Genomic DNA, 18,417 nt, shown 5'->3' on the forward strand with positions numbered 1-18,417 from the left:
GAACTTGAATGTAGCACTTAAGAAACATTGACAGGGTTACTATTAATAATAATAATATACTGCTTATATAGAGAGATGTTTAATTAATGATAGTATGAAGATATTTCTTCAAAAAGTGTGCAAAAAGTCAGTCAAAACAAAGTTAATTTTATACTCAGTACATTGGTACTGTTACTTTTACTTGAGTAAAAGATCTGAGTATGTCTCCCACCACTGGCTAATAGTATAAATATGATTAATATCACACAAAACAGTGCCAGTTTGCACATTTTGTTGCATATGTAGGCTACTTTGGTAAATATTAGTTGAAGCCAATTTTATTTGAGTAAAATTTGGAATACATAGCTACCTTTACTTCCAGGTTACCGCAGGTTTAAGTACATTACTTGAGTAAAAAAAGTTACTTTCCACTACTGGTGCACACATCATACCCACCCTTTCACCCACTCAAAACGTTCATGCTTTTATTTTGAAATGTTGGCATCATACACACCCTTTCGCCCACTCAAAACGTTCATGCTTTTATTTTGAAATGTGCACATCATACACACCCTTTTGCCCACTCAAAACGTTCATGCTTTTATTTTGAAATGTGTGTCGCTGGTGATGTTGTCCTAAGGCAGAGGAGGCAGGTCTGATGGGTCTGATGGTCTGAGGCAGATGGTCCAGTTGAGTCACCTTTCCAGAGAAGACCTGAGTCCAGCAGCTGCCTGCCTGTAACACATGTTGCTGTAATCAGTCTGTCCTTTTTGCCTGTTTCTGATATTTAAATAATCAATTTATGATCTATGAAATGTAATAATGATGCTAAAATAGCAGCTACTCAAACCGTCTGTTGCACTGATTAATTTACTTTTTACCCTCAAGATTCAAGACTCAAGATTCAAGATTCAAGATGTTTATTGTCACGCCGGTTATACAGGTACAAACATGTAAAATACTTTTTGCTGGGAAGCTCCATTAAAATAATAAGTTATATTACATTTACATTACAATTATATTTACATTACAATTAATATTACCTAACTTTAAAGTGTTTCTACAATATTTATCTTTAGGACAGAGTCTCCCTTTAAATGCCCAAATGTAATGGTTGGGAGGTGAGTTCATTCCAGACATTCTCCCTGGGTGACATATTGGCTCAGAGACGTGAAACCGTTTAGCATGCTCATTAGTGACGTCACAGTCTCGTGCAACAGGCTCGGGAGCTTTTCGATGCACCTGTTATAGCACCTGGAGCAAGAGCAGAGCAGCACTGACTGGACTGGAGACTGGGACAGTAAGCAGCAGCAGCATGGGAGGTAAGCTCCATTAATTTCTGATCATTAAACCATTAATTTAAATCTTTTTTTTTATTATTATTATTATTATTAAGAATTAATTAGTGTCTCTTTTCGACTAGAAAGGATGTGAAACTGTCAAAGCTTTCACCAGGAATCACTAGAATATTCCTGTTGTTGTTCCTGCAGTGACTGAGTGCACTTGTTGGTCAATAGTGAGGCTATTGTGTCATATATCAGCATCATAGTCCTATAATAATGCATCTTTGAGTGACATAACAATATAAGTCATATCCATTGTATACTCTATTATCTACTGTTTACACTTACGAGCCACTTTATTAGGCACACCTGTACAGTCTATTTCAATTCAATACAACAGTTTTGCCACAACATCTACCTTTACAAAGTCTATAATGTTCAGTTTTTGGTGACATTGGCAGAAATGTGTAAATTGTTTATTATTAAGGTCATGTGGCATAAGTAAATGTGAGGTTATACTGGACTATATATTATTACTATTATATTGTATTTACATGCATCAAGGTGGTAGAATATTAGAAACTTCTATATGTATTGTCCCTGAGAATATTAAGCATTTTTAGTTTAGTTGTTATGAATATCTGAATCTTAATTAACTAGACCTACAAATTTTTTTGTATCACATCACATCATGTAATGAAATATCAAACTCTGTGATATTTCACAAAATACCCACTACATGTAAGATGTGTAATAATGTATTTTCTGACTGGTACCTACATGTACTGTAGCAGTGTATAGTACCAGGGCTGTAAAAGCACCGATTGTATATATGAGGATCAGTTGACTCATCAGCCTGTGCAGCGGTTTTGTAAATTCTTCCGTTTCATCAAAACCTATAATACAATAATATAGTACATTATTCTGCATAATGAGTAATTTCGTTCTTTAATCTGTCTCTGACAAATCCCCAAACTTTTTGAAAGTGCAATAATAAATCACTGGACTACCCCAGGTTATCCCTTGTTATTTTACTTTGAATAATAAAGTAGATTAAAGCACATTATAAGAGACTGTTGCAGTTTATTTATCTCTTTTTCACAGTACATTTAAATGACTATTTGAATGACTATCATGAACGTTCGGAGAAAGTGTGCAAATCCACATTTGAATACAAGAGTTGTTTGAATACCACTCTTGATGCTGATTTCCATCAAACACCTAAACAAACACCTCCTGGACGGATAGTCGGTTTATCTGCTGTAGGCACAACTGACACTAAAGTCTGTAAAACTACAGGTGTTTACGGGGGTTATTGTTTCTCCCCTCTCTGTCTGGCAGGTGTTTACTCTAGTGAAATGATGGCAGGAGCTTTTTCCTATGAGAGTTCAGAACTCGACTGGTGTGAAGACAACTACAGACACTCTGAACATGTCGTGGAGTACTTCAACACAGTAAGTAATATATTTCAGTACTGCAGCATTTATCTTAGCTATAATATCTAGAATCAAGCTATGTATTGTCATATATTTACGTTTTGAATAAGAAATAAATGTCTAATATCAATGAGCTCACAGAAAACAAGAGGGATTAATTAGTTGATTAATTGTTTTGTTGATTGATTGATGTTTTCTCTGCAGATTAGCAGCTTTTTTTTCTTCATTATATCTCCCATCATGCTCTACCTTCTGCACCCTTACGCCAAAGAGAGGAATCTGGCAATTCACATTGTCTGGACCATGATGATATTTGTAGGTCAGTCACTGTTTTCTTCTTTATCTTATATATGTCATGTTTGTCTCTATGTGTCTCGCCATTTTAGACACATTATCGTGTTTTAAGAGTTTTGTTTTTCTTTACATTAACATGAGTCACTGTGTCATGGATCATTGTTCTTGTGAGTTATTGATCCACTTATGATTTGACATAAATCACTGTGTTGTCAGCATACATCCAGCACACACAGATTTGCACATTGTTAAAAATGGCAAATTTTCCACTGTTCTGACTTCTAAAATGTGAATATTTTTTGTTTTTCTTAGTCTTCTATGATGGTACACTGAAACTATGAGTATTGGACTGTTGGTTGGACAAAACAAGACATTTGAAGACATCATTTTTTAATCTGGTATTTTATGATTTATCTTGACTGCATTTACACAGTTTTATTGTCCAAACCACAAAACAATCGATGATTATGTAATAAAGAAAATTATTGTTAGTTGCAGCCCTACTTGCAACCCATTGTCACCAGTTGTACCAGTTATAACCAGTTTAATGCTTTATGTGGATAAATTAGAAAAAAAGATATCCAGCAATATATGAGAAAAAAGCAAAGTTTAGAGGAAAATTTGTAAGAATAAGTATAAGCGAAATATTGTTTCTGCTTTTCCCCTCTCCTGGTAATCCTCAGATTTATCTTGCAACCACTTGTTGGGTCTCCAGGTTATGGACTACTGGTTCACAGTATCAGAGGCTACACGTTTACATTTCTTATATGTCTCCCTCTCCCCCTCAGTCCTTTTTCTTTGGTCTCTATGTGGTTCGTCTTTTATAATATAATGAAAGCATAACTTGTTTCACATAAAAAAAAATGTACTTTTCTCTTTTTGTAGGGCTTTTCTCGGCGTACTTCCACATGACCCTTAGTTTCGTCGGCCAGATGTTGGATGAGCTGTCCATCCTGTGGGTGTTGGCGATGGGATATTCTCTCTGGTTCCCCCGCAGACTCTTCCCTTCTTTTATAAAAGACAGGTAAAGCCACCAACCCAACAGCATATAATTAGTCAACGGTGTTTGTTTCTGTCTTAATCATCTCCACGTGTTACTAAGAACTCACACATAGCTCAGTAATCCTTTAATAAAACAAAAACAAACAAAGGCAGAGGGTTTGAGGCACGCCATGCTGAAACCCAACCTGTGTGTTGGTGGTGGAGCCTGTTTGACAGCTCCAACTGGAGTCACTGTCACAAAGACACAGTGTGGTGCTGCTGTCTCCACCTGAATGTGACAGAAAGCAGCCCTGACTCAAGAATCTCACGTTGATTTTCCAGTTTTTCAAAGTCATGGGTTGGTCCTGAATGATGGATTACTGAACGGGCCTACCAGACACAGACACCTTTTGCATCTTTCTATGCAACTTTACTGTTTTGGTCAGGCGGCAACTTCCAAGTCTGAGAAGTGAAGCCAATGCTAAAGTGCCTTAAACTTGCATTCTTTCTAATAGCCAGCAGGGGGCGACTTCTCTGGTTACAAAAAGAAGTCTGATTGTTTAGAAGTCTATGAGAAAATTAGCCTACTTCTCATTTGATTTATTACCTCAGCAAACATTGTAAACATGAGTTTATGGTCTCAATCGCTAGTTTCAGGTCTTCTTCAATACAGCATGATGTTCATTTAGTAAATTATGGTCCCATTTAGAGTCAAATAGACCATAAAGCAGGGTATGCTTTAGAGCGTGGCTACCTTCTGATAGGTTGCTTCCGTAGCGTTGTCCGGTCAACTTTAATCCTTCCTCAGTGTGTTTTCAGTTCATGAAAGTTAATTATAACATTTTTGGCCTGAAAATGTCTTATTCAGCATTCAGTTGTATTTAGCTCCACCCTCTCGTGTCACTTCTGGTTGCAAAAAAACAAGATGAGGAGGGCCAAAAACACAACATGGCAACAACTATAATGCCAAATTCGAGGCTTCAAAACGGCGGTCTACAAACCCGTGGGTGATGTCTCACACAGTCTGTGACTAGACAGTAAAAAATGTGTAAAAAAACAAAAAAAAAAACACTGTACACTACCTGCTCAGCACCAAACAGCAGACAAAGTTAGCAACTAGCTGGTGAACATAGTGAAACATTTAGCAGCTAAACAGCCAGATATTTCCTTCAGGAGTTGGTGGAGGCCAAAAACAGAGAAAAAACACAAAAAAGCAAACATCGAACTTACATTCATCAGATGGCCTGAAACACAACTTCAAATGGATGATAATGTTGCTCCATTACTGCTGGATGTGTAAAAAAGCAACAGTTTGCTAACAAGTTCACCACTTAGAAAGTGATGATATGTCAAAGTTGTGTTCACAATTTGCTGCCCTCGAGTGGCCAGAAAAAAACATTTTTGCAGGTATAAGAAAACACAACCTGCATCTCAGGTTTTGTGTAACGTGCAGCGGTTCTTTAAATAATTTCTGTGCAGTGTGTCAGCATGGATCTGCTATGACAGGAATCTTTGGACAGAGGCCAGATCTTCATCTCAAGTGTGAACTAAATACTGAAATTCAGGTGCATTTTCTAATCTACAGCAGCACCTGACAGTTCTGGTTCACCTGCAGAAATAACTGGAAGAGACACAAAATTAATTCAAACCTTCAAACTTTTGCCTTACAGCTTATTTTGTCTCTCTCTGTCTGTTCATCCACAGGTCCACATTTTCAAGCCTCGTCCTGGTGATTACTGTCATCTCCACATTGTCGTCATTCGTCAAACCTACAGCCAATGCCTACGCTTTAAACTGCTTTGGCCTCCACATGCTTTACGTTCTAGCTGTCGAGATGAGATGGTATGAAAATGTTTTTTGGTCATCTGTAACTGTTTTTGGTGCAGTTTTGATTCGTTATGATAACCAGTTTTCTCTCTTTCTCAGCTGCACTGACCAGAAGGCTCTGCGACTGGCCAAGCTGTCGGTGGCTCTCTGGGTGCTCGCTATCTCCTGCTGGATTAGTGACCGTTTTGGCTGCAGCTTCTGGCAGAGGCTAAACTTCTGCTACCTGCATGGTATCTGGTAAGTCCTTTTCCTTTCCTTTCCTTTCCTTTACAAATGAGTAGTATGTACATGTGATTTCTGGCAGACAGGGTTGTTTCTTTCAAGGACATGCTCATGTGTATTGGTCTCTGTTATCTGTATCCTGCAGGCACATTCTGATTGTGATAGCTGTGGCCTATGCCAGCACCCTGATAGCTTACCTGGATGCCAACTATGAGATACCCTACTCTCTGCCTGGACTGCAGTACTGGCCCTGTGATAAATGGGCTGTTGGATTACCTCACATTGTCCTGAAGGGCACTACCAAAACACAGAAACGGTGCTAACAAAGTTAAAGTCATTTTAACATCTGTAACCACCTTCTTACCTTAAAGGGCGAGTCAATTATTATTATTATTTTTAGCTTTTTATATCATTCTTTAGCTTTACAGTGGTGTTCCTTATATATTCAAATCCAAACATTCAAATTTTGGTCAAAGTACGTATGTTTTAGTGTCAAAATGCTATTTTGCCAAGCCCATCTAAAAACTTTTATCCTACGTGACCTATCGTAGGTTTCTACATGATTACGCTGCTATATGTACAGTATACTGTATATACATACTTATAGTCAGTGTAGTAATGTTACATGCAGTAACTTAGATGGCATTCGGCAGGCTCCCAGTTTGGAGAAGCAGACAGGAGAACGAGCACAGAAGCAAAGCAATGTACTGCTGTGTGGACCCCATGTTAGTTCAGATCCAAAAGTCACACAATTACACAAACAAACTACTCAATCGATGCAGCGGTAGACCAGCAACTCCTGTGTTCTGCGAGGTAAAATAAAATGTTTTTGTGCATCCAGTCTGGTCTGGTGGCTTTGAATACTGCAATATAACGGCTTCAGTTACCTGTCCGAAAGGGATGTCTGATGGCAAGGTAAAGCGGTGAAAATATTCTAAATGTAGCGTACACTTAAACTGATACAGACAATATGTTTTTCTGCTGCTTCTGTCCTCAGCCCCTTTACATCGCCGTCAGACAGCCCTTTCCGACGGGGAACTGAAGTCGTTATATTACTCTCTTCAAAGCCGCCAGACTACATTCACAAAAGCAGTAATTTTACCTTGCAGAACGCGGGAGTGTACATACAATCCCACTTCAAAAATTGAAACTAACCCTTTCAGTTATTTCCAAACTTAGCACAGCTAACATTGACTCAGCTAGTGCTAGCGTTCCCATTATTCATAACCTTATTGATAAGCTTACTTTAGTAACCCACATCACCACTATTTGCAACGAATGAGTGGGTGTTTCCATTAAAAAAACAGAACAAAACATAGATTGACCCGCCCTTTAATGACACTGTTTGTGATCTAAAAAGATTAAAAAAAAAATTTAAATCACAGGAATCTGACCTGATTACTCCCAAACAGTTTTTTTCTTTTACTGTAATAGACAGACTAACTCTAGACAATAACTAAATCTAAGTTCTAAAATGTTGTACCAAGGCACTCTCAATTTAAAAACACAGAAAAATGAAATATACAATACAGTGTAAAATTGCATCGTACAGAATATAAAAGATGCAAGATCTGAGTTTTGTTTTGTGTCTGTGCCCAGATGCCCATTGTTTTCTAACCCATCTGTTTTACACCAATAATGCTTGAATGAGCTAATACAAACTTATATCTATAGTAGAGAACACACCAAATAATTATTTATCATTTGTATATGAAAGTTAAAATATAGTATATTTAAATATATCCATTATTTATAAGGTCGCATTGATGCCTTTTTTATTATATTTACATTTTTAATACAGAAGCAAATGCAGAACATTAGGTAATATTACTCTAATTTAAATATTTCTTTTCAAGGCGTGAGAGGTTTGATGGTAAAATTTAAAATAAAAAAACAGAGCTGGAGGGCAGCTGGCGTTTAGAGTTGACTGATGCTGCACTTCTGTATGTATAATGAGGTGCGGTATCATTTATAGACAGCTTAAGATGATGACTGTCAAATATTAAGAGTTTGAAACATGAATGATTTCATATAAAATGTCTATAAGCACCCTGAATGACTGAGAACATTTGAGAAATTGTGTACATTCTTTAAGAGTTTTTCTTTTCTTTGACAGCATGTGTGTTTTTGCATATATAAATCAACTGCTGTCATTTATTTTCAAGATATGAATGCACATTTTATTCTGTACATGGCGGAATATACTGACGTACTGTATAATTTCTTATGATGAAACTTTGTTTCTACTACTGTCATTTTTCAGTGCAGTTAACAGTTACACATTGTCAAATGTTTACAAAAAATACCTCAACACGTGGTGGTTTCACAGACATACACTCTGTCCTCGGGGCTAATTTGAGCTGCATAACCTGAACTGACTTTTGTTTAATTTTGTACGAATACCAGCTTATTAAAATTGAATTAAAACTGTTGTAGTTTCTGACATTATTTTAAACATTTTCTAACATTTCAGTAACTCATATCTGTCAATATCAGATGATTCTCTGGTCTATTTCTCAAGAAAACGAGTTTAGTCTCATTCAGGACCTCTGAAATATTCCTCTAAAGTGCATTTTGTACGACTGACCACAACGCAGATCTGTTTCTTTTGTATGACTGATTCATCTCTGAACTGTTAAAAGCCCTTTTGTTCAAAAAGCTCCAGATTTTGGTGATGTTTTGAGAATATTCAGGTACATTGTGCCTCCATTCACATGATCCTTCCTGAAGGAGACAATAGATACAACAATAGAAAATGCACACAGGCACTCTCTGGATGTCAGTGTTCAATAGTGACCTCCTGTGGGTGATGAGATATTCAAAAGCAACCCGTGCCTTTCAGTAAAGTAATCTTTGAATATTAACCGGTGACAGATGGATGATATAATAAGAGAATGGTAACAAATAAGACAAAAGTTCAAACAGCAAGATCTCAGAATCAATTATCTATACATTTTTCATTGCCCTGTCTGAATATATTGAAGTAATAGTTGGTCTGCGCGTCTAGATCAATGGTTCCCAACCTAGGGATCAGGAATCTATAAATCTGAGGATGCACCAGATAAACGTCTACTTTCTGGACTGGTACAAGAGTTTGTACCGACATCCATGGCCCTGAGACAATAAATCCAAATGACTTTGGTGATCCCCTCACTTTTTATCCTGTGCCACAAAAAGGTCGATATTTCTGGTTTTGGGTTAAATACCTAAACAAGGATTGTCTGGATCGCCATTCAAATTTGATACAGTCATTCATGTCCTCCTCAGAATGCATTTCAATCACTTTTGGGGGATCCTCTGGCGCCATCATCAGGTCAAAATTTCAATTTGTCCTACACTTACTTTTAACTAAATACCTGACAAGCTGATCACATTCCCATCAGCCTAAACTCATGCTTAGCTAAACTAAGATGGTGAAAATGGTTATACCTGCTTAACATCAGCATGTTAAAGGAACAGTGTGTAACATTTCGGGGATAGCAGAAATATAATATTCATAATTATGTTTTCATTAGTGTATAATCACCTGAAACTAAGGATCGTTGTTTTTGTTAGTTTATAATGAGCCCTTCATATCTACATAGGGAGCGGGTCCTCTTCACAGAGTCCGCCATGTTGCTCTGCCATGTTTCTACAGTAGCCCAGAACGGACAAACCAAACACTGGCTCTAGAGAGAGACTTTCACGTCTTTACATTATTGGAAGGCCACCGTAGTTCTTCGACACTCTTGTGAAACTGTGTTAACGTGAACCGCAGAGAGTTAAACTGTGGTACCGCCAGCCGCTGTCTGACTTCCTGTTGCTCTTAAAGTAGTGTTATTAAGGTAAGGATGGCCTCTGAGAGAGGCGAACGGCGTTACCACGGTTTTGTACTCAGTGGCTCACGTTACCGCAGTCTTGGAAAGGGAGGAGTGAGCGGAGGGTTACTCAGTGAGTTGCAATCTGCAACCACACTACTAGATGCCACCAAATCCTACACACAGTCCCTTTAATATTGTCATTGTGAGCATGTTAGAATACTGACATAAGGATTAAGCTCACGGCACTGCTGTGAATTAGTAATACAGCTTCAAACAGCTGCTAGCATGACTCTGGACTCTTTCTCTTCAGGTCTCTAAAAATCCTTCAAAGGTGGAAACCACTGCTCTGGATTTATTCATTCATAGATACAGATATGTTTTGTGCACATTGTTTATCAAAATGTTTGTTAGGGTTTTATTCATGGCCTTGAAAGTTGATGATTAGCATGGATTTACATTCTTCTTTTTATAAGTTGGACTTGTTGATAAGCTTTGAAAAACTATTAATTACAATAAAACTCCGTCATGTGTGTGAAACCTGTGGGGCATGCCTTTTTTTGTATTTCTCCCTCTCCCTACAAATTGAAAAGGAGGATTTAAAGGTTGATGTCTCAATACCAGAGGGACGTCCTCGTGTGTGACAGCCAGGTGGGACTTCTTTTACTCAGATTTGACTGAGAGGCAGACTGGATCAGTTTGAGCGGCAGGGGAAGAAGGGGAGGCGGCGAGGCCAGTGAGAGAGCGGTGACCTTCTGTCCCATAGCTGAGGCCCGATAATCTCACATCAAAGTCTGAGCACCACAGAGACTTGACTGCAACGGACCCTCACTCCCTGACTCTGTGGAATAAAAGAGATGTTTTCAATCTGAAGACGTATGCTTTGTTTTCAGATGAAACATTTGAAATGGACATTTGAGACACAGGCTGAGTAAGAGTAAGATACATGTGGCAGCCTGTGGAGTTAGAGGTAACACTACATCTATTTACTAGGACTTAAACTAAATAACACAGAAAATGCACGGTGTTATCACAAAGTTGCTTTGAATCACTTTAGATTCTTCTTTGGTGTGTTAAAAAATAAGTTGATATTGTGTATAAGACTATTTATTATATATTGTGATCTAGCAGTAATTTTGTATTTCTATCCTCCTGTTTGTTTAGTGCTGTTCTGACACTGTTTATGTTTTAACTGTGACCAGATGATAAGCAGCCTAAAGCTGACTCTAATATATAATAAATAATATGATAAAAATATAATATAATATAATATAATATAATATAATATAATATAATAAAATATAATATAATATAATATAATATAATATAATATATTATAATATAATATAATATAATATAATATAATATAATATAATATAATATATTATAACATAATATAATATAATATAATATAATATAATATATTATAATATAATATAATAATAAAGTAATGGCCCAGAATTTTGCTGATTCACATATAGTTTTTATATGATTAATAATAAAAAAAAGTAATGAAAATCTAGCTTTTTACAATATGGGATTTTTAAGGTGTGCTTTTGTTCAGATGTCAAACTCAGGTGGCCCAAAAATAAACAGGAATCAAAGGCTTGCACACTGCAGTGAGCATAGAAAAATAAGAGAGTAGTCTGATGACCAGTTCAATGTCCATTCTACTCCCACTCTATTTCTATGCAGCTGTTTGGTCTGTCAGTGGCAGCTGCCGCAAAACAGCGGCTTTCTGCCGTAAAAACAGTGGCAGCAACTGCCGCAAAGCAGCAGCAGCTGCCGTGGCGAGTCTGCCTCAGGTCTGTTATTGAGGCGATGGAGAGGAGGAGAGGAGAGAGGAGAGAGGAGTCAGGTCTGTCTTCTGAGCTGAACTGAGGAGAAGAGAAGAGGACAGAGAAACATGGACCACCAGGTAATAATGGCACAGTGGCTTTACGTCTCCTTATTAAATAAAATATAATAATAAAATGTGTAGCTTTTAATCTTTTAATATGGATTAAACCTGGAGTCAAGATTATTTTTCTCAAAAATATTAAGGAAGCTCAGTTTGTTGGAGAAAAAAAACTCGGATATTGTCTAGTATTAAGTGGTAAATTTACAATTCACAAATTTATCTACGAGAAAAAAACTCTTATTATTCTCTGAGATTATAAAGTCATACATTTGCAAGAAAAAGAAGCTATACATGTGTGCAGATGTCATTAAGTGGTAAATGATACAGGCATACCTAATCAGATGCTCCAGGTCACACAGGCAATACAGTCAGTCAGTAGGTCAGTAGGATCAGGAGATGTCTGGGACACAAAGCTTGCATATCTAATATATGTATGTGTTGTTCTTTATGCATGCCTCTGGATGTGTGTGTGTGTGTGTGGTATGAGTTAGGTCAGGGGTCAGCAACCTTTACTATCAAAAGAGCCATTTAAGGCAAAAAAAAAATAAGAAAACCTGTCTGTTGCGCAAAACATTATACAGCTTACACACAGTTTATAGTATAAGAATAAAGTCATAACTTAATGAGAAAAAAAGTTGTAATATGAGAATAAAGTCATATCTTTACGAGAAAAAAGTCGTAATAATATGAGAATAAAGTCATAACTTTACGAGAAAAAAGTCATAATATTACGAGAATAAAGTCATAGCACGTAAAATTACTACTTTATAGTATTACGACTTTTTTTTCTCGTAAACCTTTGACTTTATTATCATAATATTACTACTTTTTTCTCGTAAACTTATGACTTTATTCTCGTAATATTATGACTTTATTCTTGAAATCTCAGATTTATTATTTTTCCTCAATGTGGCCCTTATACTCCGTTGTACCGTCGTACCATAGACCTACAACAATGATAAATAAAAATGAAAATGCAAACAAAAAACAGTTATTCATTTCCATTTTTAAAAATCCACAGGAAGCCACTGGAGAGGGGCTGAAGAGACACATGTGGCTCTGGAGCCGCAGGTTGCTGACCCCTGAGTTAGGTGTTAAACTCCCCTCCTCTTGTCCTTGTAGCAGAGGGAGAAGAGCTACTACCAGTCTGTAGCCTTGGGACCAGTCAGCCCTGAAGGGGAGTAGAGAGCTACTATTCAGAGCTAAGGGAGGTCACGACCTGCTGAGGTAAATTTGTTAGACATGTGACCCCTACTTCCGGTGTCCATGCTCGGACCACAACCACCTTCAAACTCGGCCTTCATTTTGATCTCAACAACAGTTCTTTGTTGTGTTGGATGTGATTCTCCTCCTTGTTCTTTCTCTGGCCTATAAAGTACAGTATTTTTACTCTCTTGTTTCTACCATTTCAGTGTAAAGTTCAGGTGAATCTAGAGCTGGGCCTCACAGCCCGGCTGAGGGAGAAAGAAAAAGATGTCAGAAGACGTTGTCAGAGGGACACAGAATGCAGACATCCAACACCTCATAGAGAAAGTTGTCTTCCAGCTGCATGGGAGCTACCCCAGAACCCAAGAGAGGTATGACAGAGCGATACTTTTTCAACATGCACACAACCACACATTCTTTCACTGAAAATATACTGTATATGTAAGGCAAGATTATTTATATATCACATTTAACACAAATGCAGTTCAAAGTGCTTATGCACTGCATAAAAGACATTAAAAAGTGCAGCATAACACATTTAAATTGAACACAAAATTAGTGCGTAGGGTTTCCCCCAGGAAATTGGTCATTATTGCCATCATTAATTAATTGCAAATTGATAGTTAATTAAACTTTATTATAGTAATAGTTATTTTACTGTTAACAATGAAATGGTAATTAATAATATTTACTAATCATTAGTAATGCTATAATGTATGAAATTTTAACAGTTTATTGTTCCACACATTTTATATACTGTATTAAGTATTTCTTAATGGTTAATAAATAATTCGTAAACCATCTATAAACATTATTTGGATGCTATTATAAAGTTGCAACTGATGATTATGATACCTTGTTAAAGTGTTAATAAATACTTTGTAATGCATCTATAATCATTTAGATAGATAATACTTTGTCAATGGTTAATAATTGGTTTCTGGTCCATCTGTCTATGTAATGTTTATAGATGTTCCACGATTTTTTAAAGGTTTAAAATTGTTTTGGTAATCATTAACAAATACTTAATATAGTATATAAAATGTTATAATGTGTGTAACAATAAACAGATAATAAATAGTTTTTAATGTTATCAGAATGTAATTGTTATTGTCTCCAAAACAGCTGTGATACAATATAGAATTTATAGACTAATTATTTTGTATCACACAAATTAATGATAAAATGTCATAAAACTATTTAGTAAAAATTAATTATCATTTTATTGTTTGTTAACAGTAAAACAACTATTAACAGTTTAATTAACTATCACTTTACCATGTATTAGTGATGGCTATTATAAAGTTGCAACTTCAAATTATAATACCTTGTTAAATTGTTAATAAATACTTTTGTAAAGCATCTATAAACATTATTTAGACAGATAGATGTCCATCATCTGTGTCTATCTGCAGTATGCATGGACAGAGTGTGGCTCCGCAAGACAAACACACATTTTTGTTTATACAAATTATCTTAAAGCCTTCTCCTCGGCTTTAATCGTCTCCCTCTCCACAACTAAGCTTCTCTCCGCAATGTTATCAGAAGCCAACACCCTGTTTGTTTTATTGACTTGTAGGGTGATAGTTCATTCATTCAGCTTTATCTTTTGTTGTGAAATATATAGAGCTGACGGTGTGTAGGGCATTAATGCACAAAGATAAAACACAAATGACTTTGCGTCACGCAAGAAAGTAAAAAAGGACACAAATAAGCTTAGAGGAACAGTGTGCAATCTGTAACCACACCACTAGATGCCACCACATCCTACACACTGTACCTTTTAATAAAATCCTCCTCCTTCTATTGTTTTTTTCCCCCAGAAGAAACAAAAAAAAGGTGTGTTTCAACTACAACCTTTTCTTTAACTCAGAGGGTGACCACCTGCGCTGTGAGACGCTCACCTTCAACAACCCCACCAGAGAGTTCAGGAGGAAGCTGATCAAAGCTGGAGCGGTGAGGCGGACTAATACACTGGCTGGTTCACTGGACTGATGGCTAAATGACTAGACTCAACAGTAGCAGCAACCATGTAATCTACTGTATACTCTCAAATATGCCTGGTTCAGTCTTCAGTCGAGGTAAATAAAGGCCCTGACCAATATTCCACTATTTACGGTAAACATGTAACTGTTGTCTCTCCATTTAGGTAACGGTGGTTCAAGAGAGGGCTGAGGCTGCAACAAGATCCAGTCCAGACTCCCCGATACCCCCAACGAAGAAGATCAAGACCTCCCATGTGTCAGAGGTTGGTCAGCATGCCAAAACAAACCCTTGTTATGATCCCTGCCTGCAAAACATATGATGTAATAACCCAAAGTCATCTCAGTAGCACTCTTCTCATTTCTTTTTGTATTAGTCCGCCTGAAACATTATCACAACTTTATTGATCATTCCAATCAATTTCATTGACATACATATACATACATATGTATATATATATGTGTGTATATATGTATATATATTATAATAATAATTATTATTATATATCATTATTATTATTATTATTATATATAATAATAATAATATTATTATTATTATTTTATTTATATATATATGTATATATATATATATATATAATAATTATTATTATTATTGTATTATCACTCTTTTACATCCACTGCTATTGATTTTTGTTATTAGTCCTATTTGTATTAGTCCTTGTGTTTATTGTTCTGTATTCATCACTACTGTAATGGCCACTATACCTTCACCCCTTAACTATTTTTGTGAGTCTGTGATGGACTGTGATAGTCCAGTCTTCGGCATCACAGTAAGTCTGAGTATAGAGTGCTCCAGGGATGACGTATTTTTGTAGGCCAACCAGGAAGTTAGCATCACCCTGGTTCCCTCGACAAAATCCAATGGGATTTTTCCATTGGGTTTTGGGTTATTGCAGACAATAGGCTCTGTGGCAAACAAACATTTATGATACTGACACGTTTTGTTCAGTAAGATCATCTCCACAAATTAACACCACTTTTATGATTTCTGAAGTGTAAATGCAATCGCCTGAAGTACAAAGCTAATGTTAGGCTATAAACGAACTACACCGCGGTCGCATAAGCGCAAGTTTATACAACGAGGCTGTAAAGGCGGACGAGTCGGCGTGATGTTGTTTAGTAGTCTCATTTAGCCACTTGTTAGCAACCACCTTTTTTAAGACATAAAAGCTTCAAAATTCATGAGTGGTGTAATTACTGACATATTTTATATCGTAAAGCAAAACTTTAAAATCTCCTCAGCTTGTGTTAACCACAGACCTTATTTCAGGTATTTAACTAAAAACACATTAAAAAAAACCATTGACTTCCAGACGAGGGAACCGGATGTGCTAAAATGCGAACTCATTTCTGGGTTTTAGGACTCATTCCTGTAGCCCTCTATAGGCTTACTGTTTAGCTCTAAAGTATTGTGTTTTATTCACAGAAAAAAAAAATTATGAGACAAGAGTTCACTCTGAGAGTGTCTTAACAAATAAGTTTACTGTGTGGCATCGGAGTTTAAAAAAAAAAAACAATTCATGATGTTTTTGTCTATCAAGTGCACATGCAGGCCGAGCCGCAACATTTCACAATGGATCATATGCAAATACAGTGCCCAGGCATTCTCTTCACGTGACTGTTCAACAGTGACTTCCTGTCTGCTGAGGAGATTATTCAATACTGTTTACAAATAATAGTAGAACTAGAAGATCTGACATTTCTGCAGAAACTGTGTGTGTGTGCCTGCGGGCTGCCACCCACTGCTCCCCATGTGCCCAAAGAAAGAACTGTCTCTTGTTTTCAGCTGCGATCCGTTAGGCGGTCAAGATCCGTCACCCATAATTTGTTGCAAATATCCAACATGTTTGACTCACTTCAGACGCTGTTGAGTAGCAGGACTACAACTGTGTATTCTGACTATTTGACTGTAGCCTGTCTTGGACTGACATAAACCAGTATGCAGATATATAAAGCTGTGGTTTTTCCAAATTAGTAATTTTTAGGTCTGACCCGAATGCTTCGAGGCTTTGAAGCTTCGACCGTTGCCATGTTAATGGATCTCTAAATCAGTATTTGAATGCTTCGTTGTTAGTTTTTATATGTTATTATAATGTATAAATCCCCAAATAGCCCATGAAATAAGGAAAAATCGCACAAATTATTCAATATTCATATTCAACATGAATTATTATTTGTTATTCACAGACGGATATCGCTGTTTTTGTGTAGAGGTGCGTGTGTGTACAGTAGTGCGACAGTGGCACTGTCCCGGGCACTGAAACAGGGGAGATGGAGACAGACAGAACATGTCAGCCTGCTGAGCCGCAAAGCGAAGCTTCAAATACCTTTGAATATTTCTCAACGAAGCTTCGAAGCACCAAAAATTGTATTCGGGACAAGTTCAAAGTCTTGAGTCTCATTTTATTTTTTAAATATTGTGTTCATGTGAAATTATGACGTAGTAATAGGGCTTCAAAAAGGAGTTCGAAATTAGAGTGTTTCTCACCTCCATTTTCCATTATTTGCAGTGGACAAAGAAAATCAGCATTTGTTTTGTTTACGTTTGCTTTTTATCATAATAAACCTGTCTTCTTTTGTATTTCTCCCTCTCCCTACATATTGAAAAGGAGGATTTAAAGGTTGATGTCTCAATACCAGAGGGACAACCTTGTGTCTGACAGCCAGGTGGGACTTCTTTTACTCAGATTTGACTGAGAGGCAGACTGGATCAGTTTGAGCGGCAGGGGAAGAAGGGGAGGCGGCGAGCTAGTGAGAGAGTGGTGACCTTCTGTCCCATAGCTGAGGCCCGATAATCTCACATCAAAGTCTGAGCACCACAGAGACCTGACTGCAACAGGCCCTCACTCCCTGACTCTGTGGAATAAAAGAGATGTTTTCAATCAGTGTGCTTTCTTCAGATGAAACATTTAAAATTTGAACAGGCTGAGAAAGATCAGTTTAACAACTTTTGGTCTTAATGCTTTCAGATAGTTTAGAAAACTTGTATCTCAATGTTGCAGAAAATGCATGGTGCTATAACCAACAGTTGTTTTGAATCACTTTAGATTCTTCTTTTGATTTATGTGTTGTAAAAATCAACATTAGGATACAAAGGAATACTGTGTGAATGTTTATGTATCTACTGTATTGAACTTTTGAAATAAAGTATGAAAAAAATAAAAGTTGTCATTAAGTTGTATGAGTAACATATAAGCCCCATTGTTAATATTGTTTTTTTGTTTTTATTCATCTTTTTCTTTCCTTACATGTTATTTGTTGTACAATTTATTTTATTTTTGTATTATTTTTATACTGTAAAATATATTTGCAGAATTGTTTATGTATTTACTGTATTAAATTTTTGAAATAAAGTTTGAAAAAATAAAAGTTGTTATCAAGTTGTATGAGTAACATATAAGCCCCATTGTTAATGTTGTGATTTTGTTTTTATTCATCTTTTTCTTTCCTTAAATTTAATTTTTATGTAATTTATTTAATTTTTGTGTT

General features: G+C 36.5%; 2 protein-coding genes across 8 annotated transcripts; both read left to right on the top strand.

The window, feature by feature from the left end:
- The first annotated feature begins 964 nt into the window (after positions 1-964).
- Positions 965-6,737, top strand: acer1 (alkaline ceramidase 1). Its single transcript, XM_037770491.1, has 7 exons — positions 965-1,301; positions 2,604-2,716; positions 2,903-3,017; positions 3,878-4,016; positions 5,678-5,815; positions 5,900-6,037; positions 6,168-6,737. Exons 1-7 carry the CDS (start codon positions 1,295-1,297, stop codon positions 6,343-6,345), a joined length of 828 nt encoding a protein of 275 aa, XP_037626419.1. The 5' UTR covers positions 965-1,294; the 3' UTR covers positions 6,346-6,737.
- Positions 6,738-11,461: 4,724 nt separating this feature from the next.
- Positions 11,462-18,370, top strand: LOC119487968 (protein ENL-like). Of its 7 annotated transcripts, none has more exons than XR_005206842.1 (6): positions 11,468-11,737; positions 12,741-12,946; positions 13,132-13,296; positions 14,799-15,006; positions 15,075-15,173; positions 17,538-18,370. XR_005206842.1 is itself a non-coding variant. In XM_037769062.1 (6 exons), the coding sequence occupies exons 3-6, from the start codon at positions 13,269-13,271 to the stop codon at positions 17,586-17,588; spliced, it is 261 nt and encodes an 86-aa protein (XP_037624990.1). In that variant the 5' UTR covers positions 11,469-11,737; positions 12,741-12,946; positions 13,132-13,268; the 3' UTR covers positions 17,589-18,370. The 7 variants fall into 7 exon arrangements, 4 of the variants coding, with proteins under 4 accessions (XP_037624987.1, XP_037624990.1, XP_037624989.1 ...); XR_005206840.1 differs by having other exon boundaries at positions 11,469-11,737; positions 14,749-15,006; XM_037769062.1 differs by having other exon boundaries at positions 11,469-11,737; positions 14,799-14,881.
- Positions 18,371-18,417: the final 47 nt, after the last annotated feature.

Source organism: Sebastes umbrosus, chromosome 5 (genome assembly GCF_015220745.1).
Source record: "Sebastes umbrosus isolate fSebUmb1 chromosome 5, fSebUmb1.pri, whole genome shotgun sequence".
NCBI lineage: Eukaryota > Metazoa > Chordata > Actinopteri > Perciformes > Sebastidae > Sebastes > Sebastes umbrosus.